This window comes from Vombatus ursinus, unplaced genomic scaffold (genome assembly GCF_900497805.2).
Source record: "Vombatus ursinus unplaced genomic scaffold, bare-nosed wombat genome assembly UNPS02014786.1, whole genome shotgun sequence".
NCBI classification, from domain to species: Eukaryota; Metazoa; Chordata; class Mammalia; order Diprotodontia; family Vombatidae; genus Vombatus; species Vombatus ursinus.
In genome coordinates, this window is record NW_020954564.1 from 21,785,354 (window position 1) to 21,809,999 (window position 24,646).

Here is a 24,646-nt window from a genome sequence, read left to right on the forward strand (position 1 = left end):
AGCAACAATCAAGCCACTTCCAGATAGGTTATAGAAAGTTCTGTATGAGAAATATTTTTAAAAATAGGAATGATAGCCATCGTGTTAGGTACTATCTGACCTGGAATGAAGGGATTGTGCTAACAGACTCTAGAAATACGGTCAACATTTTTTTCACCCTAGTTATCCAGGCTTTTGTCTTCAATTATTATCTTTACTTTGATTATAAAGAGCCAAAACTTTGTGATTCTGAGTAGGAAAGATCACTGGCTATCTCAAACAGCATAAGTTATGTTTAATATATATTATTTAAATGCAAGGTGGTGTGGACTTTCAGGTCATGTGAGTAACAAGATGGAGGAAATCTGTTTGTTTGTTTTTATCTATTTTTTCTGATCCTCATGACCTCTCAAACCTCTCCAAAACAGACTCTGAAGGAGATTAGATGGTTTACCCACAGTGATAGAGTAAGTTTCTTGAACTCAGGTATTTCAGAATTAAAGTCCAGTGTTCTGTCCACTATGCCATGATGTCTCTGAACACTGACAGCAATTAATATGGGTTGGATTAGATAGCTTCTGAGGTCCCTTCCAGAATTAGATCTGTCATCCTGTGATCCTGTGTTTTGTGAGAGAAACATGTGGACTTAATGATATCAACATCAGAGGCAGCTAGATGGCACAGTGGTTAAAGCGCTGGCCCTGGAATTAAGAGATCATGAGTTCAAATCCAGCCTTAGATACTTACTAGCTATGCAACCCCAGACAAGTCACTTAACCTTGATTGCCAAAAACAAAAAAACAAAACAAAACAAAAAAAACACAACAACAACAAATTAAAGATTTGAGTAGGGATAGGGACCAAAAACATCTGCTTTTTCATAATAACTTACTATCTAAATCTTTCTTGAACTTACTCATACTCTCGGTTTGTACCACTTCTTCGGATGAATTCTGTAAATTTACTTGAACAAATTAGTATTTTTTATTTGCCCTGAAATGATTTCTTTTAAGCTTCAAAGTAAGGCCTTGTTCTAGTATTTTAGGAAGTGAAGTGAAAGTAGTTTAGGAATTAAGAGACCTGAGTTTGAGGAGTACCTGGTCTGATTCTGCTACTCACTGACTTTTCCAACATCATGCAGCTACTTAAGCCTGTCTTTGTTTCTCTATAAAACTCAGAATTAAACTTGATCACTAAGAGCCCTTCTAGCTCTCATAATCTGTGTTTTTTTTAATCTATGCCTTTGATAATTTTAGAGACACTGGTCATTTCCCCCTCTCAGTCTTTGTCTTTGAAGTCTGACCCTAGTAGTATTTTTAGTGTTCATATTTGTTTCTTTTATCTCCCGAATCTTCCTGGTTGCTCTTCTCCATTTCTCTGATGTTTGTTTTTCTGCAGTAGCCACACCTGCAGCTTCTGAATCAGATACAAAGTGACCATGAATTTTATACAATGACAGGGTGATGATGCTGTTTTATTTTTAAAAACTCATCAAGTTAATGACCAACTTTTATTGTGCTTTTTGGCAGCCGTAGCACATATGACAACCCACAATGACTCCTCATTTCCTTTTCAATATATGACTACTAGATTGAACTATATCTTTTTTTATAGCATTCTAAACTAGGAAGACACTTAAAGATATAATTGAGTCTAGGCATAGGGCCATAGATTCAGAGCTGGAAAATACCCTAGAGGACATCTGATCCAACTTCCTCATTTCAACAACTGAGGAAACTTAAGGTCCATGAAGGCTAAGGGACTTGCCCAATATCACACAGCTAGTGAACATCCGAGGTGAGTTTTGAAACCAGGTCCTGTGACTACAGAGCCAGTGTTCTTTTCCCTGTACTTCTAGGCCAGCTCCCTGTTCTCTCTGGTGTCTGTTGTGGGAGGGAGAGGAGACTTCAGTCACTACACGAAGTGGCAGTGACTCACTGATGATGAGCAGCTAAAAAGTTCTTATATTTGGATTTCATTCTTTTTTCCATTAATATCCTTAATTTGGATTTAAAGCTTTTGAAATACACAGTTAACTAAACTGAGCCCTCAGCTGCTTGATACCAAAATGGAGTAAATTTGGGTAGCTTAATGGAGAGGAATATCTGTATCAATGAATGTTCATTTTTAAGCACCTGCTCAGCATACAGAGTTTGGGAAATACAAAGACAAAAAATTAAACAGAACCTGACTTCAAGGATCTTACTTTCTATTAAGGGAGGTGATGTATATATATATGGGTATATTAAAATATTTTATATAAAATAAAATAAAGGATAATTGGTGAGGTGGGGATAACTAGGAACTGGGGAATCAGGAGAGACTTCATGTAAAAAGGTGATATTAGTACTAAATTTTAAAGGAAACAAGGGAACCTAAGAGGCATAGGTCAGGAGGGAGTACACTCCAGGCATTAATGGACAACCAGTGCAGAGTCAATGGAAATGAGATGGAGTTTCTTATGTGGGGAACAGCAGGAAGCCTAGTTTGACTTAGATTTCAGGAAACAGAGAAATTTGTGTTTGTAGCTCTAGTGCCTAACTCAGTGCCTGGAACATAGTAGTTACTTGATAAATATTTTTGATTGCTTGATCCCAAGACTAGAAAGGTAGGTTGGGGCCAGGTTGTAAAGGGCTTAAAATGTCAAACAAAATAGTCTATATTTTGTCCTACAGATAATAGAGAATCACTGTAGCTTCTTGAGCAAGAAGGTGACATAATCAGACTTTAGGAGAGTGCTTTAGGAGAATTTCATAAGTAGCTGGAGGTTTTAGTCTCTCCAAGAATTGAGATCTGGCCACATTCTGCCTACCCTTGAAAGGCCTCAAAAAACATTATTTCCTGAGACACAACCTAAATGGATTCTTGCAGTGGAATATAGCATGGCATGAGTATGGCTTGCATTGTTAAAGCAGCACAAATTTTTCATTTCCCCCTTATATGTCTCAGCATAAACACTTTTGGCCCTCTCACTGCATGTTCATCCTTGTAGGGAATGTAAAAAATATCAGTAATTTAAAAATTCTTGAGTGGTTTGGTAATGGTGTAGGGAAAAGACTGGGAAACAGGAACCTGTGTTCAAGTCTCAGCTCTGCCAACTGTATGACTATGAATAGGTCCCTTTCTACTCTTTCAACTTGATTTTCCTCTTCTGTAAAACAAGGGTACTTCTAGTTGAGCTGGCTATATGAATGATTACAGAGGCAAATAAAGGCCTACAGTTATCCCATTTACATTGTGACTTTCTCCATCATGGTTTTGATATATCACAGGTTGACATAAGAAATTACTGTAAATGGGAATTTTGGGGGAGTTTTGCAAAAGCTGCAGGTGACACACAAAGGCCAGCAGACAACACCGAAAAAGTTTAGAAACTCAGAAGTGTGTAAAATATATGTATAGTATTGTAGAATATCAACATGTTTTATCTTTTATATACCATAAATATACCCAATTTCTTTTTAAAAGTTAAAGTTTGTGAAAAGAACATGAAAGCAAAGGGAGAGCCAAAAAAATTTAGGTAGAGTTTCCACATCGTGGGGGTGTTGCCCCTAACACCCCTGATGTGGAAGGGATAACTGTAAAAAAGAATACCAGACTATGATTGAGTAATGATCAAGAAATCAAAAGTCACTTTCTTCCAGCCCAGGACTGCACAAAAAAAGACACAGAAGGTACTGGAAAAGAGGTTCTTCTAGAAAATACTAGCTTGAGTAAACAAGCCAGAAACCCACCAGTGGACCAGAGACACTCCAGAGGCATGTGGAGTCTTAAATGATTCATACTTGGGAGCGGCATATTTACAAGTGAATTCTGTCAAATATTCAAAGAACAGGTAATTCCAACATTATACTTCTCAGGAAAAAATAGGAAAAGAAGAGATCCTGCCAAATTCTTTCTATGATACAAATATGATCTTGATACCCCGACCAGGGAGAGAAAGATCAGAGAAGACTGTAGACCAATGTCCTTAATGAACAAGAGTATAAAAATATGAAATAAAATATTAGCAAAGAGGCTAATGTTAAAAAGATTAAACCCTATGAATATGTTAGATTTATACCAGCAATGCTGTATTGTGAAAACTATGAACATGAAAAAAGAATAATAGGCCATATTATACCATAGAGTAGACCATAATAATAACAAACCAATAAAAATTGAATGATTGTGTCAGTAGAAGCAGGAAAAGATTTTGACTAAATGGAACACCCATTTCTAGAAAGTATAGAAATAAATGGATCTTCCCGGAATATGAAAAATAATATAAATTTAAAACTAAGAGCCAGCATTATCCGTAGTGCAAAAAGCTAGAGGTCTTTTTACTAAGATCCAGGATAAAGCAAGAATTCCATTGCCACCACTTTTTTTTTTTGATATAGTACTAGAAATGTTGGTATAGCAATGAGAAGAAAAAGAAATTGATAGCGTAAGGATAAGGAAAAAGGAAACAATCATTGCACTTTTAAGTAATATAATGGTTTACTTCAAGAACCCTAAAGATTACACTCCAATAAGCTAAAACATTTAATAACATCAGTAAGGTAGCGGGAGATAAGCCCACATAAATCATTAACTTTTCAGTACCATAAAAAACCCTGCAGGATAGATAAAAGGAAAATTTCTATTCAAAGTAACTATAGAATGTATAAAGTGTTTGAAAGTCCACCTACCAAGACATCCATAGGAGCAATATGAACTCTACCCCCAAATTCACTAAACTGTGCTTCTTTGACATAGCAAAAACATTAGACATAATCATATTCATATTTTGTAACCAGCTCAACTATTCCCCAACTGATAGGGCCTTCCTTAGTTTCTAGTTCTTTATTACAACAAAAAAGTGCAACTATAAATATTTTTGGCTACGTGGGTCCTTCTGCCTTTGTTTGTAAGAAATGACAAAAGGGAAGAATTCAAAGAAACCTGGTAAGACTATATGAACTGATGCAGAGTAAAATGAGCAGAACCAGGAGACCAATATGCATGGCGATAGCATGGCTACAATAGTAAAGAAAAACAATGACCAATGTAACAACCAGCCACAACTCCAGAGGATTGAGGTGGATCCATGCTAACCTCCCCCCCAGCCCCACCTTGAAGTGATGGACTAGGGTTGCAGAATGAAACAGATTTTTGGGCATGGTCACTGTGTGGATTTGCTTTGCTTGATTATACTTATTTGTTATAGAAGAAAGGTTTTTTGGAGGGGAAGTGGGGAGTGAAACTATTTATAGTGATGCCCCCCAAAAGGAAGAAAAGATCATTAAAGCCTTTTTTTTTAAAGGCTCAAAAGAGCTTTTAAACACAACTCATTATCTTCCCCTGTAAACCCACCCCTCTTTGCACCTTCTCTATTTCTGTGAAGGAGAACACCATCCTTTCCAGTCACCCTGATTAATTATCTGGGTAGCATCTGCAACTCCGTACTCTCCCTCACCTCATGTATCCAATCAGTTGCCAAATCTTATTTCCATCTGTACTACTTCTCTCCACTCACATAGCCATCATCCTAGTTCAGGTTCTTATCACCTACCTGTCTGTAGTAGCAGTAACCTTCTTTTTGGGCTTTCTGCCCATTCCAGTCCATCTTCCATATGGCTTCAAAAGTTATTTTCCTAAAGCATAGTTCTGACCATGTGACTCTCCTGATCAAGAAGCTCCAGTGGCAGCCTTTTCACTGTTGTTAAAATATAACCTCTTCTGTTTGGGATTTACAGCTCTTCATAATCTGTCCCCATCCTTCTTTTTCAGCCTCCTTACGTATTCCTCCCCACCTTGCTCTCTGTGGTCCGGCCAGACTGACTTGAAGTTCTTCATACATGACACTCCATCTCCCATTTCCCTGCCTCTGCATTAACTGTCCCCCATGCCTAGGATTCTCTTCTTCTCATATCTGCCCTGGTTTCTTTCAAGACTCATTGCAAGCCTGCCTTTTGCATGAAGATTTTCCTGGTCTTCTCTCCTCTCCCAAGCTGATAGGACCTTGTACCCAAGGTCCCAAGTTACCTTGTATCTGTTTATATATGTTTTGTACATACCCATATACATGCATATTGTTTCCTCTGTTACACTGTAATCTTCTTAAAGACAGGGATTTTCATGTTTGTCTTTGTAGCAATTAGAATAGTGCCCAGCACATGATAATAATAAATACATGTTCTTAGATTGATTGAGAGGAAGGTATCCTGAATCAGGAAAGGCTTCATATAGAAGATGGTATTTGAACCTTTTGAAAGATAAAAGAGATTTTAAGAAAGTAGAGGTAAGGAGAAAGTGCATTCCCAGCATGGGGGACAACCTATGCATAGAGACATGATATATAATATTATGTGTGAGCAAAGTAAGGAGACCAGTTTGACTAGACCAAAAAGAACACAAAGGGGAGTAAGGTAGCAGACTCCAAATTAGAAGGCTGTTGTAGCAAAACCAGTGCAGCTAAAATTAAAAGGAAAGCAGGCAACTGGGAAAACATTTTTATAGCAAGTTTCTTGGAGAAAAGTCTCATTTCTCAAATACAGAGGGAACTAAGCCAAATTTATAAAATCAAGAACCATTCTTCTATTGATAAATGAACACAGAATAAGAACAGGCAATTTTCAGGAAGAAATCAAAGCTATCAAGTCATATGAAAAAGTGCTCTAAATCACTAATTAGAAAATTATAAATTAAAACTATTCTGAGGAACCACCTCACGCTCATCAGACTGACTAACATGATAGATAGAATGACAAAATGCCCAATATGGGAAAATAGGTATACCATTGCACTGTTTGTGGAGCTGTGAACTGGTCCAACCATTTTGGAGAACAATTTGGAACTATGCCCAAAAGGTTATAATAAGACTTTGACCCAGCAATACTGCTACTAGGTCTGTACCTAAGGAGAGCAAAAAAAAAGGAAAAGGACCAATATATACAAAAATATTTATAGCAGCTCTTTTGGTGGTGGCAAAGAAAAACTGAGGAGATGCCCTTCATTTGGAGAATGGCTGAACAAGTTGTGGTATGTGATTGCAATGGAATGCTATTGTGCTGTAAGAAATGATGAAGGGAATAGTTTCAGAAAAACGTGGGAAGACATGAATGGATGTAAAGGGATTATGACAATGAATTGTGAAAAATTTAGCTACCCTGATCAATACAATTATCCATGACCATTGTAAAGGACTCGTGATGAAAAATGCTATCTACTTCCAGAGAGAGAACTGATGAACTCTGAGTGCAGAGTAAAGGATTTTAATTTTCTTTCTTTTTTTTTCCTACAGCAGGCCTAATGTATAAATATATTTTGCTTGACTTCATATGTATAATGGGTATCATATTTTTTACCTTCTCAATGGGTAGAGGAGGGGGTGAAGAGAGGGAAAGAATTTTGAACTAAAAATTTTAAAAATTTAAATGCTTTTAAAAAAGGCTATTGCAGTAGCCTAGGTGAGAGGTAGTGAGGGCCTGAACTAAAGTGGTGGCCATGGTGGAGAGAAGAAAAAAAGGAAATGAAAGATGTTATAGAAGTAAAATTGATAAGACTTGACAGTAGGAGAATGAGAAATCTTAAAGACTGTCCTCTAAAAAGGTACCTCCTATGCATCTGTCAAAATCATAAATGATTCCATGAAAGATTAGACAACCTTCTGATTATTAATATCAAACAAGGTATAAATCAGAAAGACATTTACTCAATATATTTATCACTGTTGTGGGATGATATCTAGCACAAAGTCTAAAACAAAGAAGAATTCACTTTAGTATGAGCTTTAAAAAAAAAGATAGGGGCTTTAACAGTGAGAATGAGGGATAACTGATGAAGAGTTTACCTGCTCCATTGGTATCTACGTAATATCAAGAAAGTGTTAGGAAAGCCACCGACTCTGGTGGTTTTATGGGGGGACATGGATAAGAATTGAATAGGCTAAGAAGATTGTGAATAGGTTTTGATGGGCATCACCGGAGGGAGTAACCGCACCCATGAGATCAGGCTCCTTTGCTGCAGGTACTAGACTGTCAGGAAGCGACAGAGATAAGGAAGATATGGTCTACATCTTCAAGAAACTTTAACATCTAGTAAATATTTAAGAAAAAGAAAAAAACCTCTGCATGTCAAAAAGAAAGTGACACTATATTAAGTACACAACAGAACTTTCCTGTTTCAGGGATCTGTAGTTTTGTTAGTTTGGATACTTCTTTCCTTCAAGCAGATTTCAACCTCTCTGTAATTTGGCCTTTGAGAGTTGAATTCAAGTCACTAAGTATTTATTAAGTGCCTAGTGTGTGCTAGGCAGTGAGTATGCAAAGACAAAAATGGAAACAGCCTTTTCCCTGAGGGAACTTGCCTTCTACTAGAGTTCCTGTGGCTGAAAAAAGTCAGCCTGGTGATGAATTTCTCTTGACTGAATTAGGCCAGTCCTCAGACAAAATATTCATTCTGTCTATCAGGATGTAGATCTGTTCTCAAAATGTTTCCTAAGGTCTTCAAAGGATAATTTGAATGTATCTGTATGCTGCTGCTGACCTTGGTAGCCAAAAATAAAATAAGTGACCTTCTCTTTCTGTCACTATTTCTTCTCTCCCCCTCACTTTCATCCTCACCCTCAGCCCAGTGAAACATGGAATGTGTAGCATGCAAGTAAAGCAACCCATATATTTGAATCTGCTGTTTGGTAAAAATAATATTTTAAAATATTAAGGAAGTAGAATTTGTTATTGTCTAAGAGAGTGAGGAATTGATGATTTTTACTGAATTTTTACAAACTTTCTTTCTCTAGCTTTGGAGTTAAATTTCAAGAGCTGAAGGTTGTCATCATAGAATTCTGATATTATTTTAGATGCATTTCTTGATTTTTTGGAGCCAAGTGTAAAGGCAGACCTCCAGTTATAAATGTAACTGGAAAATAGCCTTCTGGGAGAGCTTTTGATTTGCATGAAATGATTTAATTGAGCCATCAGCCGGGAGAGATAGCAGCATGCTCCCCAGCATGTCTCAGGTAGAATTATTAGACCTAACTGAAGGCAGAGTGATTTTACCACCTTAGCTTCACAGTAATTGCTGTGAAATGTACTGCCTGGAGTATCTTCCTGCTTCATTGCAAAATTCAGGTTTTTAATCCACTATTTTCCTTTATGTCTTGTTTCTATATAGTTGCTTCCATTGGAAAGAATAATAGGAAACGTTTTATCGCATTGGAAACTGACAAATTTGTTCAAAATGCTAAAATTGAATTTCCCCACCCACCCTCTGTAACACAAGCTTAGACTGCACAGTTGAATTTCATAGAGGCAAAGTATTTGAAGATTCTTCTGAAAAGAGTACACTTTCCAGTTTTAAAAACTGATTATATGGGCATTTAGTAATGCGATTAAAGAATCATAAAAGCATGTCTAGTAAAAGTTCAGTTTCAACAAAGGATATCAGTGGAATACACATTTAAATAGTAAACATTTTGACAGATTTATATACTTTTGACTTCACTTTCTAAGATTTTGTTTATAAAATAAAATATATGCCACTTCTTTTGCCCTCTTTTTAAGAAATGGCACAGAGGAAGTTACATCGTTTGTTTTCTAGAAAGTAAATTCTTTTTATTTTATTAAAGCATGCTTTGAAGTAAGTCATATAATATTATCTATCATTCATCTTTACCATGTCAAATTAATATATGGACAGATTATGAAAAATTCTCCTTTTATAACAGGTTTTCCTATGATCTATTTTAAATAGCTTTTTTTTGCCCAGAAGAGATTTTTTTCATTTTAGAAATAGAATAATTCATAGACTTGATATAAATGCAACAGAACTTGCTAGTGTTTATTTGAAATTGAAGTCAAATCTACTGTTTTATCATTTATCCCATGCTAGTTATGAAAATGAATGAAAATGAGATTCCATATATTTTTATATATGTAATGATAGAATATATAATGTAATAGTTTAATTACAATGTAAAATGTATCGCTACATTACATATAGATATAAATATGTAGCACATTTCATCCCTTCCTTTCTGGGTCAGGTTTATATTCAGATTAGACTGTTGGATAAAAGGTACACACATGTATTTTTCTTTCTCTTTTAAACTGAAAATTTCCTTTTTGTGTTTGTTCTGTTAAATCTTTTTGTTTAAAAAAAAGAAACTTTTATTAGTTACATTACTCCTAATAAGTTTATCTTCTAGGGAGGAGAATATATATATTCCAAGTAACTTATCTAAAAGCCATTCTAATCAATATTAGAGAAATGCAAACCTACCTAATTGAGTCTTGATACCAGGCATGGATGAGCTATAGTTAAAAAGCCATCACTGAAGAAAACCGTGAAGCTGTCTACTTTGGGAGTGATCCTCCATGCCACCAAACTCACTCTCCCCATGGCCATTCACTTCCCCAGGTGTATAAAAAGAAAGTCGCTGTGAAATTGGGAGACTTCAATCACAGAGTGACCAAGCAAGAGGAGGACTTTGCTGAGAAGAGTGATCAGTACCAGCGAGAGATGAGGCACCTCCAGCAGCTGCTGAGAGACAAGCAGGAGACTCTGGAAGAAGTGCTTCAACAGAAAAGGTAAAGCCAGCCGTCCCTCCTGGTGAGCTGACTGAGCGTGCCCTGGGGGCAGGGAGGAAGGTCAGCATTGGCACAGCTTCTGCAGCCCCTGCTTGCCAGGAGCCTCCCATCTGACAGCTTCAATGCTTTCTTAGGGCTGTGTCCGCTAAAAAACCTCTGCTCCCTTTCCTCTTCCCTGGCCTCCCTCCTCCATCTCCCAAGGTAATACAATCCTTTAAGGGAGTGGCTTAGAAATAGCAGCTCTTTAAAATATGATAAAGTGCTTCAAAATAGAGAAAAAAGGTGATTTGATATGGAGAAGAATCCAGGTCACACATTTGGAAGGTATAGTATGTCAGGAGATCACTGGAAATCCTAGTAATGTAATAAACTCTCTCCTGAAAACTGGTGTAGTCACTTCATCTGAATTTTCAGACAAGTGATAACTAAAAGCATTTGGATTAACAAGTTTTGCTGACCAGGGTTAGTTGGATCCATTTTTGGTTTAAGAAATTGACATTGTCAAGGTATTGTATTAACTACTAATGTAGATTGTCAGAAACCCAGGCATAAATGGAAAACAAAAACAGTTCAGAAGCAGCCCTAGATAGGTTTTGATAATTAATCCTGGACATGCCCTGTAAATAGAAATAGTTCCTTGAAGAGACCTTCCCTCTGGTTTAAGCTTTAGTGGTACATTTCTCTTGCCACCAAACAGTAACTCTGAGAGAGTTAATTAAGCAGTCATTTTGTAAATCATACTACCTGTTGGAAAATAATTATTTATAAATTTATGGGAACTTAACAGCAGAGAACAAATCTATTTGCATCTGTGATAGCTGCTCTCCTGTATAGGATACATAGTACTCTGGACTCTGACTAAACAGTCAGTACTTTCCCAATCAGCATAATCTTTTCAAATTTTTAGAAATTTATCAAGCAGTATTTTTTAATTAACTGAATAAAAAACTTATACTTAAATCTTTGTGCAGCAACTATATGGTGTCAGGATGGAAGCTTCTGAGTTGATTTAATAATCTACCTGTTCCTCTTCATAGCGTGATTTCATTGGGAATCTGATGATTAAGCAACCTAGAAGTGTCATAAGCTGCAGCATCTAGGACAGTTGACCTTAACCTGCTATCAAAGTGGCATGTGCTTTGAGTCCTCTTTCTAGGAGTGGAGTTATTAGATTTCTACTCATATATCTGTGTTCCTTTTCTTCATCATCAACTGTTTGAACCATTCACTATGACATTCTGGGCTGCCCTCAGAGGAATCACAGTCAGTCTAGTTGGGGAGATCGGACATACACATAAAGAGACAACTCACAGTACAGGGCAGCATATCCATAATACTCCAGGAATTCAGAATAGAGAGCACTCTTCAGGAATAGCCTCTTCCTTGGTTCTCATTAAAACCAGCAGTTGTGTGTACTTATGCAGCAGCTGACTGAGCCTTAGGATGTGCTCTGTGACCATGGAGTCAAAGAAGAACTTTCTGGCCTGCCCCACATAGACATTAATTAAGATCCCTGCGCCCCCCCCAATTCACCTCATTTAGTGAAGTACTAACCAGCCAGAGATTCTTAAATTGTCAGAGGTAGAAATAAGTGGCCCTAAAAAAATAAACATCCTTATGTTTTATGTCTAATGAAAGACAAAAATTTTCATTTATTAGACTTATCTTTTGTGGACACATCTTAACATGTAATCTATTTTGCATTAAATCTTCTTTGCTTGATAGACACCTTCAGAGAGCTCTCGTTGCTTTTCTAGCCATTTGGGGCTATTTGTACAACAGACTTCAGCTTTGATATCATCCATAATGCCTGTCTTCTCTGATGGATAGTGTCATTTATATCTTTATCTTTTTGAAATAGTAAGAGGTGCTGAAGCTACAGGTGCAATAGTTATCTACTAAATAAATAAAAGATGAAGGCTGTCTAGGGAAAGTTGTGTAGTTTGTCAAAATGAACCTGACAGTTATCTTGTATTACTCACATCTTGCATTAAGCAGCCCTTTTCACTATGCCAGTATTGCAACTGACCATACCTGAATTGGAAGTATTGCTGGTTTATATTGCAATATCAAATAGTGTATATAGATGACAGAAAATTCACTGGCTTCAATTTCTCCATCCTACATGACTGTTTAATTTTCTGTTCTTTGAGGTTTATTCTAAGTCTCTAACATCTCTTGATTTTTCCATTTAGACTAATGCACAAAAGTGACCATAAAACCTTTTTCCTTAAAGTAATTCATTAAATATTGATTAGGTAGACAGCTTTATAATGCAACGATAATTTGAAAATTAAGTACAGTTCCCAAGGTTATAGAACTTATATTCATCTCCTAAGCCTTTTTAAAAAATTCAGTAGCTGCAGATTTTTCTGGCTCTAATTGTTGTCTCCCAAAACAGATCAATCAATAATCTAGTTTCTCTAAAATTATTTTAATAATCCACCTTCCAGAAATTGTTTAAAAAAAAAAAGACTCTCCTGTATTTAGTAAGCTCTGTGAATGTCTGTCCTCATGAAATTTTTCCTGTCTCTATTTTGGTCCCCACTGTTAAGAAAAAAGAGGTTAGAGAAGTTATTGTTAGAAGTTACAGTTACTAATCATGTGTGGCTTGGCAACCATCAACTTGGTTTTGGGTTAGTACTGTAATTATGTAGATTTGCAACTCAGAAAAAAAGTGTTGTCAGCAGAAAACAGATTTAAATAATGTACCTCATGGTTTGGTAGTAATGTTAGAAATGAAGGACAAGCCTTTTTTAAACACTTCAAATTTTATCACAATACATTTAAATTAGAGTTTAATTTATTGTAAATTTTAAGTCATGATTATATAATTATATTAAAGAGTAGAGTATGGGAAAGAGGGAAGTAGTTCGTTCAACAAATGTGACTTAATATTGTATATCTACTAGCTGAAGTTAAGGAAAGCTCCAGACTGGTTGATTACATTAGTACTTTTAGATACCTCACAGAATCCTTGTGAAGAAAACACTGTAAGCTTTAAGACAATATGTAAATATAAATATTATTATATTATATATAATTATATGTTATTAAAATTGTACAAACAGAAACAAAATTACTTAACAATCCTCCAAACATATTCATTTGGATTTGACTTACCCAACCAGAGTGAGTGAGGAGATAGTATTTTCCAATGACATCGTACTTTTTTTGGTTTGGACTTGTGATTTTATTGGTGTAAAGAGCTTCTCTGAGAGACTCCCTCTACCAATCCAGAATTGAAACTTACATTCATACAGACAGTGTCTTGCCCAGAGCCACAAAGCAATGTGACTGTTTTTTTTTAATATCCTTTCTCAGATCTGTGTGACCAAGTGCCACAGTTTAGTCCCAACTTTGAATTCTTTACTTTTATGCTTGGTCCTATCTTTCCAAAAGAGTCCTCAACTCTTATCACCTTCATATACACCTCAACTCCTCTCTCTTTATCTTCCTCTCAGCATCATTTAGAGATAAGTCTGGTTGTTCAGCAAGCCATCTTCTGATACATGGAAGAACTTGACCTTCAGCTAGATTGATGAAACATTTTAATGATTAACACCATGGAGGGGGGACGACTAGCTAGATGAAACCTTTTAGAAATCGGAAATTAACTTTATGCCTGGTAAATGGTGACTTTTCCCCCAGTGTTTTGGATTTTCTTACATCATAGTATGTATGACTTCATTTTAGAATGTACTAAGTGCTTTCTGTGTTCAGGGTATCATGGTAGATGCTGGGGGTGTAAAGATGAAAAATGACACAGCCTTTACCTTTATGGAGTTGATAATCTCATGGAACAATGAGATGTGTGTCCTGATAGCTGTAAACCAAGTTAGAAAATCTCAGGAGATTTGAGAAGAGAAGGGTTTCGCCAGGGTGACTAGAAATAGGGTTGTAGAAATAGTAACATCGAATCTGCGTCTTAAATTAAGAGAAGGGCTTCAGTAGGTATACAGTAGGTTGATGAATCTGTGTGAATGCAAAAGCAGGGAGAAGGTGAGGTGAGTCATGGAACATCAAGTTGCCTCCTCTGGGTAGAGGGTAAAGCGTGCTAAGGGAGTGCTGTGCAGTGATGCTGTGAAGGTGAATTGAAGCCACATCATAGACGGCCATGTAGGCCAAGCTAAGGAATCTGTATTTTATCCTTTAGGCAGTGAGGCAACTTTTGAGCAGATGACATGATCCAATCATGTAGGATTGTTTTTGTTTTGTTTTAACACTTGCAGAGGTTATGTAGAATTTTGTCCGTTATTATATGAGTTTTTAAAACTAAGTCTCTTGGATTTCAGTTACTAATTAAAGAATAATTTTTTTTTTTGAGAAGTGACTTACTCAGCTGGAACATCAAAGAGGTATAAAACTTAAGGCTCCAAGAAGGGACTCTATTACAATTTTATCTATAGGGTCAGAGCAGTGACTTTTAGAATACTAACATCCTTTAAGGTACTATTTAAAATATTTGTGATTAGGTACTATTACTTCTTAGGTACAATGATAAAACTTTAAAATCCTGCTTGGAAGCTCTGATGGTTTTTGAAACATATTTTGAGTTCAAAGCTATTTATAGTGAATGAACCACATATTTCTTAGACAGAGAAGGTAAAAATGACTAAGTTACTAATCTTGATAGGCTTTTTTTCTTTCCTTCAGCTCTCCATCCACTCCATGGGGGCATCATCATTATAGAAGCATGTATCATTACTCCTAAAGTTGGAAGGGTACTAGGGGCCATGTAGTTCACCTTCCTCTTTTTACAGATGGAAGTTAAGGGATTTGTCCTCAATCAGAGAAGCAGTAGGCTTAAGAGGCAGATTCTGAACACGGATCGACTCCTTAGATAGTATCTATCTATTCTACCATGATAACCCATCCTTTAAAGCCCATTACAAATGCCATCTCCTCCAAGAGACCTTCCCCGATCCCTACTTCTTAGAAACATTCCCCCTCCAATTAACCGTAATCACCCAGTATTTATTAAATACCTTCTCTTGTGCTAGGCACTGTGCTAACACCTATGGATGCAATCCTCTCTTTCAAGGAGTTTGCATTCTAATGGGGAGGAGACAACAAATACGTATATAAATATACATAGCATAAATATAAAGTGATTAAATATATAGATTTACAGAGTAGTTAATATACAAATATTACAATAGACAATATATATACAAATGTTTCAATAGAGTATACATACACATATATGCATAAAGTAGTTATGCCCATATATACACAAGAGTAGTTAATATACAAATATTACAATAGACAAATCTATACAAAGTAGTTAAATACAAGGTAGTTTGGAAGGGAAGACACTAGCAGTTGAGTGGATCAGGAAAGGTTTCTTATAGAAGATGCTGTCTAAACTATGTCTTATGGTAGAAATGGCAAGTTTTGGCAACTGATTAAATATGTGGAGTGAGGGAGACTCTGGAATCAAGGCTGACACATAACCTCCACTGGCATGAAGCAGGCCTCCTGAGGCTTAACAGGAAACAACATCACCACTAGCCACAAGGTTGGATCTTGAGGGAGGACCGTGAAACATCTAAGTCTCTGGCTGCTGAAGTAAAAACCCCATTCTCCATTCCCAGTTGTGCCCACTCCCTCATTCCCCTCCATCTCAACCCTATCCCCAAAATGTTCCACTGCAGATCTTCCCTCATCTTCCCCTATTCTCTTTAGAATGTTCAGTCCATAATTAATGAACTTGATTTCATCCTAAATCTTTTCCTTTCTCCCTCCTTTCATCTTCTGGTATTAACAAATCTGGTGCCCTTCTGATGAACCTGCACCCTTGACTCCCTTTCCAATACTGGTTGCGCTTTCATTCATATTCCTTCCTGATCATGATGAGGAAGTTGGAATACTTCTTGCTCCCCATTGGCACTTCCAGATTCCTTATCTAAAAATATTTAATCATTTAATCTTTTCCTTTTATTTAATCTTTCTCTCTACCTTATAACTCCCAACTCTGTTCTTCATCCTTCCTATAACCTCAAATCCCTCTAATCCTCTGTTATTTCCCAGGCCTTCACTGCTACACTGACCACACTCTCCTTCTTTGACTGTCTTAATCCTTGGTGTAACAGTTCAACTCTGCACTTTCATCACTTGTCCCATTGTCCTTTCTTCGGTCATACCTGGCCAAAATCCAACCTTGGATTACTACTATCATCTGCCACCTTTGCTCCTATTCCCATGTTGCCTAATGAAGTTAGAGAAAGTCATGAAACCGCATGGGCTGATGCAAAGTGAAATGTACTGTGTACAAAGTAACAGCATTATTGTAAGATTATCAACTGTGAATGATTTAGCTATTCTCAGCAATACAATGATACAAAATAACTCTGAAGGACTTATGATGAATAAAGCTGTCCATCCCCAGAGAAAGAGCTAGTGGTATCCGAATCCAGATTGAAATATACTTTCTTTGTTTTTCTTTAATTTTTTTTGGTCTATATTTTCTTTCACAACATGACTCTTATGGATGTTTTACATGACTACACATGTGTAACCTATAACAAATTGCTTACATTCTCAATGGGGGGGATGGAAGGAAGGGAGAGAATTAGGAACTCAAAGTTTTAAAAACCAATGTTAAAAATTGTTTTTACATGTAACTGGGGAAAAATAAAATACTAAATAACAGCTAAAAAAAAAAAAAGAAACTACGAGTCCACTACAAATTTACGCTGCATAATCTCAGCTGGGTCCCCATGGCAGCAAAACACTTCTTTTACACCTCTCTAATCAGTTACCTATCCCACTTACCACAGGGGCTATTCCAGACCCTTTCATCCCTCCTCAAACCTCCCATGGCATCCCTTCCCCCTACCTCAGTCAAGGACCTTGCTTAATACTTCATTGAAAAGATTGAGACCATTCACTAAGGGCTCTTTTTTATTTCTTGCTCATCTCACAGCATTCAAATGTTTTCCTCCACTATTTTCCGCATCCCTGTCTCACATGAAGAGGTGGCCTTTCTCCCTGCCAAGGCAAATACCTCTCTATGCCCCCTTGATACCACCCCACCATCTCCTCCTTCCAGTTTCTCTATCCATCATTCCCAGTTTCTTGGTCCTTCACATTGTCCCTGTTTGTTCTTTCCCTGCTGCCTGTAAACAAGCCCGTGGCACTCATCCTTCAGAAGCCCTCACATTGTCCATCCCTGCCAGCTATCATCCTATATCTTTACCTTCTGTTTTGCCTTCTCAACTGAGCTCTTTGAGAAGTCTGTCTACAATGGGGGCCTCTACATCCTCTCTTCTTCACTTGCTTCTTTTGCTTTTTGCAGTCTGACTCCTAACCTCCTCATTCAACTGAAACTCTTCTCTCCAAAGTCACCCGTGACTTCTTCAGTGCTGTAAATGATGGCCTTTTTTTTTTTTTCAGTTCTCTTCCTTCTTGACCTCTTCTCAGCCTTTGACTTCAACTTCCTTCTTCTCCTGATTACTCTCTCTTCTTTATGTTTTTGTGACACTGCTCTCTCCTGGTTCTCCTCCTACCTGTCTGACTATTCTCTCATTCTCCTTTGTTGGATATTCCGGTCATACCTACTAAAAATGGATATTCCTTAAGGTTGTCTCTTCTTCTCTTCTACTCTTATATTATATCTCATCAGTTCCTATGAATTCAATTACATCTCTTTCAAAGATCTGTCTATCCAACCCTTACCTTCCTCCAGAACTCCAGTTCTGTGTCACCAACTGCTTTTTAGACATCTAAAACCAGATGCCCCAGAGGCATCTCGAACTCAACATGTCCTAAAGAGAGCTCATTATCTTTTCCTCTGAACTCTCCTCTTCTAAATTCCCTCTAAATTCCTGTCAAGGGCAGTATCATCTTCCTGATTCCTCAGACCTCAGTGTCAACCTAGATCTCTCACTTGAAGTCATCACACATATATAATCTGTTGCCAAGTCTCATCATTTCTACCTTAACAATATTTCTTGTGAATGTTGCTTTCTCTGTGTTCACACAGCCCCTACCCTGGTCCAGGATCTCATCCCCTCACATACCTGGACTATTTTAATAGATCTTCCTATTAAAACCTTCCATTTTTTCCCCATTCCAGTCCATCCTCCACTCAGCTGCCTAAGGGATTTTCCCAAGGTATAAATCTGACCATGCTACCCCCTTAGTCAGTAAACTCCAGTGACTCACTATTACCTCCAGGATCAAATACAAAATTCTCTTTTTGCCATTTATTTAAAACTTTTCACAACCTGAAAAACACTATCTGTTTCACCCATCATATATTTTGCTCCCTTCCATGCACTCTGCAGTCCAGCACCATTATCTGTCTTGCAGTTCTTCACAAAGGACATTCATCTCCCAAGTCTTTGACTTTGAATTAGTTGTCCCCCATACCTCGAATGTGCTCCCTCCTATCCCTGACCTTCTGGCTTCCTTCAAGACTCAGTTGAATGTTGTTCTCTAAATAGAATATCATTCATTAATGGTATGGACTGTGCTTTTGTCTTTGGGTTTTTGCTTTTGGGTTTTGTTTTTTGTTGTTGTTTTTTATCCCTAATGCTCAGCACCCCGCCTGACACAATGTTAAGTGCCTAATAATGTTTGTTGACTGACTGTTGACTGTAAGAATAGAGATTAGAATTTCTGCTAATTATTATCAAACTGTAGCACCTGTTATATTTGACAACTTATAGCATGTATCTAATTAATGTTAACCTGCAGATCATAATATCATAGATTTGGACCCAAAAGGAAACTTAGAGGTCATTGAGTCCTCATTTTATGGAGCAGCAAATTTTGAATTCTGTCCTTCCTGATTCCAAGTCTAGCACACTATCTACTGTGCAACTTAGGTAGTTACCCCATGAATCCAGGCTCAATTAGCAGTTATCTAACAGGTGATTTTCCCTGGACAAAGAAGTACTTGGACTAGTACTTTATAAAAGTTACTTTTAAAATGTTTTGACCCATATTTAAAGTTTCTGACCAGAGAGGAGTTCCCTAATTACATGGGACATTTCTTTCTTTGAGAATTGAATACATTCTTTAACATGGTGCATTGCACAAATACAGGCTTGATTTGTTGCTTGATCCCTAGTGTGTCCTTTTCTACCTTCTTTATTCTGCCTGAGAGATTTTAACAGCATAATTGCTTAAAATTTTGAAAGCATTGGGTTTTTCCATTTGATCAGTCTAACTAAATATGTGTTTTTGTTTTGCATGAAACAACTGTCTCCTGTTTAATTTTTACAGCCATACTTTTAAGTACTATCATAAGTTAATGATGATTTTTAGGCTGCCTTATTTTGCCCTACCACCTTTCTTACTGCTTAATATGCTTCAGTTTTTCCCAGAGGTTTTCATTTCATGTTGGAAAATCTCCTCACATACCAGCCTCTTGAGTTTAAATATTTATTTGCTTATGTTCCTATTCTGCTTCTCTAGCATGACCTTTGACAGACCAGTTGTTAGAAAATCATCTAGGCCATATTTTATTTGCACTTTGATAAGTCCTTCTGAACTTTTTAGTTCCACTTGTCATATGATCTTTTATTAGAGCTTATCATTATCAGTGGTTTAGATATGGAATTACTGATCTTTAGCTTTTTTTTTTCCACAGTTACTTTCATTAACAATAATGTGGAAGTGCCCAGATCTGTCCGTCATTGGTAGAGGAACTCCTGGTATAGAGAATTCTGTGCTGACTAAATTATAGCTCTTAAAATATTTTAGTATTATTACCTAGGCACACATGTGAGGATATCTTCTAGCTTAAAATGTTTGTAATCATTTAATCCCACTCAGACAGTTCTCTCAAAATTATTTCTGAGTGTGGTAAACACCTAAACTTTAGCTCATCCTCCACTCAGGACAATGCCGCTTCTAGTGAGGTCTCCACTCAGGTCACTTTAGTTACCTGTCATGGCACTCCTTTCTTTGTAATTTGAGAAGATGAGGGCTTGGGAACCCTGACTTGTTAATCTTTTTGCCCTGGCACCCAACTCAGGGTCCTGAAAGGTACGATAGCTAAATAGGTAAGGGAGGAAGGGAAGGATTCTTTCTGCTAAGTTTGTGTTATTTGTTATTCACTATCTTGTGAAGTATTAAATATTTTTTTTTCTTTTTAGGCAGTTGGGGTTAAGTGACTTGCCCAAGATCACACAGCTAGTAAGTGTCAAGTGTTTGGTCTGAGGCCAGATTTGAACTCAGGTCCTCTTGACTTCAGAGCCGGTGCTCTATCCATCGTACCACCTAGCTGCCCCTTAAATGTTAATTATATTAACACAGGCCTAGCACCTAGCCTAATACTCGGAGATTCTTAATAAATGTTTGCTGAATTTAACTGAAATTGTGTTGTTAATGCCCTAGGAAAGTACACCAGTTAAAGGAAACGAACAAAAAATCCTTTCTTAAAGCAAAGTATCCTTTTATAATAGAAATCTTCACCCTTTAATTTGTATTTTCTAAGTTCTGATGGTCTTTAAATGGGGGGTGCTTACTCCCCAGAAGGTTTTACAATCTTTTAACTGCTTTTCATTATTATTATGGAGTGAACTTTAAAAACACCCACCATATTGGTGACTGTACTATAAATAATGAATATTTATCAGATATTTTACTTTGCTCTACTTATTTCTTTTTTTTCCTGTGGACTAGACCTGTAATTTCATTGGTACAGGGATTTTGAATGAGGAAACTACCTTCACCAACTAAGATCAACAACCGCTCTACCTCTTGTAGTCTGAGAGCTGCCTGAGGCACTGAGAACCTAAGCCACCTGCTCACAGTTATACAACTAATATTTGTTGAAGCTAGTCTTAAACCTTGGGTCTTCCTAACTCCAAAGCCAGCTTTCTATCAATTATGCACTGCCTCCCTTGCACTATTTCTGTTGCGTTCCAGATTTAATGCGAAAAGTCCTAGATTTTCATATATATTTTCTGCACCTTTATAATCATCTATTTACCTCAACAAACATTAATCATTCTATCACGTATTTTTTTTAAAGTGACTACACTGTGCAAAGATACATCATAGGGATATAATGAAGTAATATTACAGGTCCTTGCTCTATAATAAAGAGGAGATATGACATATGCACAGATGAGTATGACAGTGAAGATAGAACGTAATTGGTATAAAAATCCAAAGCAAATGCTTTAGGAAAAATTTGAGGTATGAGACATCACTTTTTTTTGTTTTATTTTTTTCTGTTTGACTTTATTTTTCAGTTAACAAGAATTTATTTTCTCTCTCTCCCATTCCTACATGCTTTCTCCCTCCCTTCCCCTCCAAATTTAAAAGAAGATAATAAAAACAAAACTCTACTAACAAGTCAACAAGCATTAGATGCTTACTATGTGTTCATGCAGTGTGTTAAGCTCTGGAAATACAGAAACAAGCAGAAATAAATTCAGTCTCTGCTCTCAAAAAGCACGTAAAAGGGACACAGAAAAGGAAGCTGAAAGGAAGGGTGGTGAGATTGGGGAATGAAGGAACCTAGCGAGGAGACATGGTAGAGAAAATCCTGTGGAGATGAATCAGGAGTAAAGCTTGGAGAAGAATGAATACCTGGTTGGCCTAGGCCTCCAACTTAAAATGGAAGTTCTGGGAGGAACCAGCCAATCAGTGGGAAAGGCCACAAGGGCAGAGAATACTTCCAGTGTGAGAAGTAGTCCAGAGTGAGCCTCCACGGTGAAGAAGTTTCTATTGCGTGGTAGAGAAAGTCCTAAAGCTATAAGACAGGAGAGCACTTCACAGAGGAGTAAAGATCATTAGAAAAAATGACTAGTAACGAATAGGCATGGTCAGGAAAAACAAATTCCCACATTATCCCTGTCCACAAATGTATGTCTCATTCTACATCTTGAATACAGTATCTTTTCGTCAGGAGGTAGATAGTAGAGACCACCATCAACCCTCTGTTATCATGGTTGGTTATTGAATTGATTAGCATTATTAAGTCTTTCGTTGCCATCTGTCTTTACGCTGTTGATGCCATTATATAAATTCTTCTTTTTCTTGTTCTCACTTTACTCTGCATCAGTTCATATAGTCTTCCTAGTTTTCTCTGAATACACCCCTTTCATAATTTCTTGTGGCATAACAGTATTCTATTACATTCATATACCATAATTTGTTCAACTGTTCTGAAAATGATGGGCTCTCCTTTAGTTTCCAGTTCTTTGCCATTACAAAAAGAGCTGCTATAATATATATGTATGTATGTATGTATGTATGTGTGTATATATGGGTCGTTTTCTTCTCTCTGATCTCTCTGGTATATATACACACACACATATACATATATGTATATATAGGCTTAATAGATATATTGACTTTAGTGGCATGGGACTGCAAGATGTCTGTAGAGAGATATCACTTTTAACTGGTAGTATCAGGAAAGACTTCATGAAAGAATTACAGCTTGAGCTGTGTTTTTAAGGCAGGGAAGGATTTGAACAAAAGGAAATAGAGAATATAATGCAAGAGAGATGGTTTGCCTCAGTTCAGGTGAGAGATGGAGCAGAGTAGGATGAGATATGGAAAAAGCTAGCTGTCATTTTGGGTGGGAGGTCTAGTATATGAAATATTGTGAATTAATGCTGGAAATGAGCTATGGCTATATACTCAGAAAGATATTTTAAATTGACAGTCAGAAACAGAGCTCCCTTGAAGATCCTACTGTTCTTTCTGACTGTCCTAAAAAAATATTCCATATATTCAAAATATTTTTTAAGGTTCTTTGGGAAGGAAAACCAAAGGGCCCCTGTCAGTCCACAGAGTGCTGAAAATTGCTGCCAAGCCTGCTTCCTGTACAAATTAAGTCTTTATTAGAAAAGAGAGACAGAAGAATTGGAAATTGAGGGGATGCCCATCAATTGGGGAATGGCTGAACAAGTTGTGGTATATGAATATAATGGAGTACTATTGTGCTATAAGAGATGATGAGCAGGTGGACTTCAGAAAAACCTGGAAAGACTTGTATGAACTGATGCTGAGCGAAGAGAACAGCACCAGGAGAACATCGTACACAGTAACAGCCCCAATGTGTGATGACTGACTTAGATAGACTTAACTCTTCTCAACAAAAGACTCATGATGAAAAATGCTATCTACACCCAGAGAAAGAACTATGGAGTCTGAGTGCAGATTGAAGCATACTATTTGATCTCTCTCTCTCTCTCTTTCTTTTTTTTTGCTTTGTTTCTTCTTTCTCGTGGTTCTTCCCATTCATTCTAATTCTTCTTTACAAAATGACTAATGTGAAAATATGCTTAATATGAACATATAAGTAGAGCCTATATCAGATTGAACGCCATCTTGGGGAGGGAATAGGAAAGGGAGGGGGAGAAAATTTAAAACTCAAAATCTTGTGGAAGTGAATGTTGAAAACTAAAAAGAGAGGCAGAAGTCTGGTCACTTGATGGGAAGTTTTGAGGAGAAGGCACCCAATGTTCTCTTTTCCCAGGAAAAAGAAAGAGCACATTTGAAAAGCTTTTAACATAGTCATTTTTTTTAAAAGCAACTTTGTCAAAAGCATAAAGTGAATAGAAGGGCAGTAATAATTCCTCATAATGTGAATATATGCTTCATTAGCTATAGATTATTGAAAAAATGTTTGCATATATTAACAAAACCATTGCAGTAATTCTATGCATTCTTTTTAAAAGGAGCAACGTTTTTTCTTTGCCCATGTTATTCATTTATAAATGTGCATTTTCCTTGACCTTTTCTGGTCTGTTTACTGTTTGTATGCCTTTCCAAGCGAACTACTCAGAATATATGGTACACAAATGAAAACAAAATGTAATTGTGCTAACCCATAGAAAAGCCGGTTTGTAAGTTAAAATTGTGACAAGGAAGACCTTGAAAAGTTGAGATTTTGAAGAACCGTATATCACAGGGCCACAGAAAAAAAATCACTGCCCTTAGCTAACATATATATTCTATACTATTATTTTCCAACATTTACAACCCAGATGGCCTGCATTTGGAAATCATGGTTAAGTATGTATCACCTTGTTTTGAAACTTAAAACACTGTCTTTCAGTTCCAGCTCAGGAATCCAGATGTTCTGTTTTCTGTAGATGTATATATTCTTCCATCATCTATACTTTAGTCAAGTCACT

The 24,646-nt window shown here is 36.8% G+C and overlaps 1 protein-coding gene across 2 annotated transcripts in view; it reads left to right on the top strand.

Annotated features, from left to right (window-relative positions):
* The window catches only part of LOC114046897 (centrosomal protein of 89 kDa-like), a 160,838-nt gene that overhangs the window by 131,707 nt on the left and 4,485 nt on the right, over window positions 1-24,646 (top strand). For both annotated transcript variants that reach the window (XM_027867510.1, XM_027867511.1), the window contains exon 18: window positions 10,363-10,532. In XM_027867510.1, coding sequence (XP_027723311.1) covers window positions 10,363-10,532 — 170 coding nt within the window. The remainder of the gene's footprint in view (window positions 1-10,362; window positions 10,533-24,646) is intronic.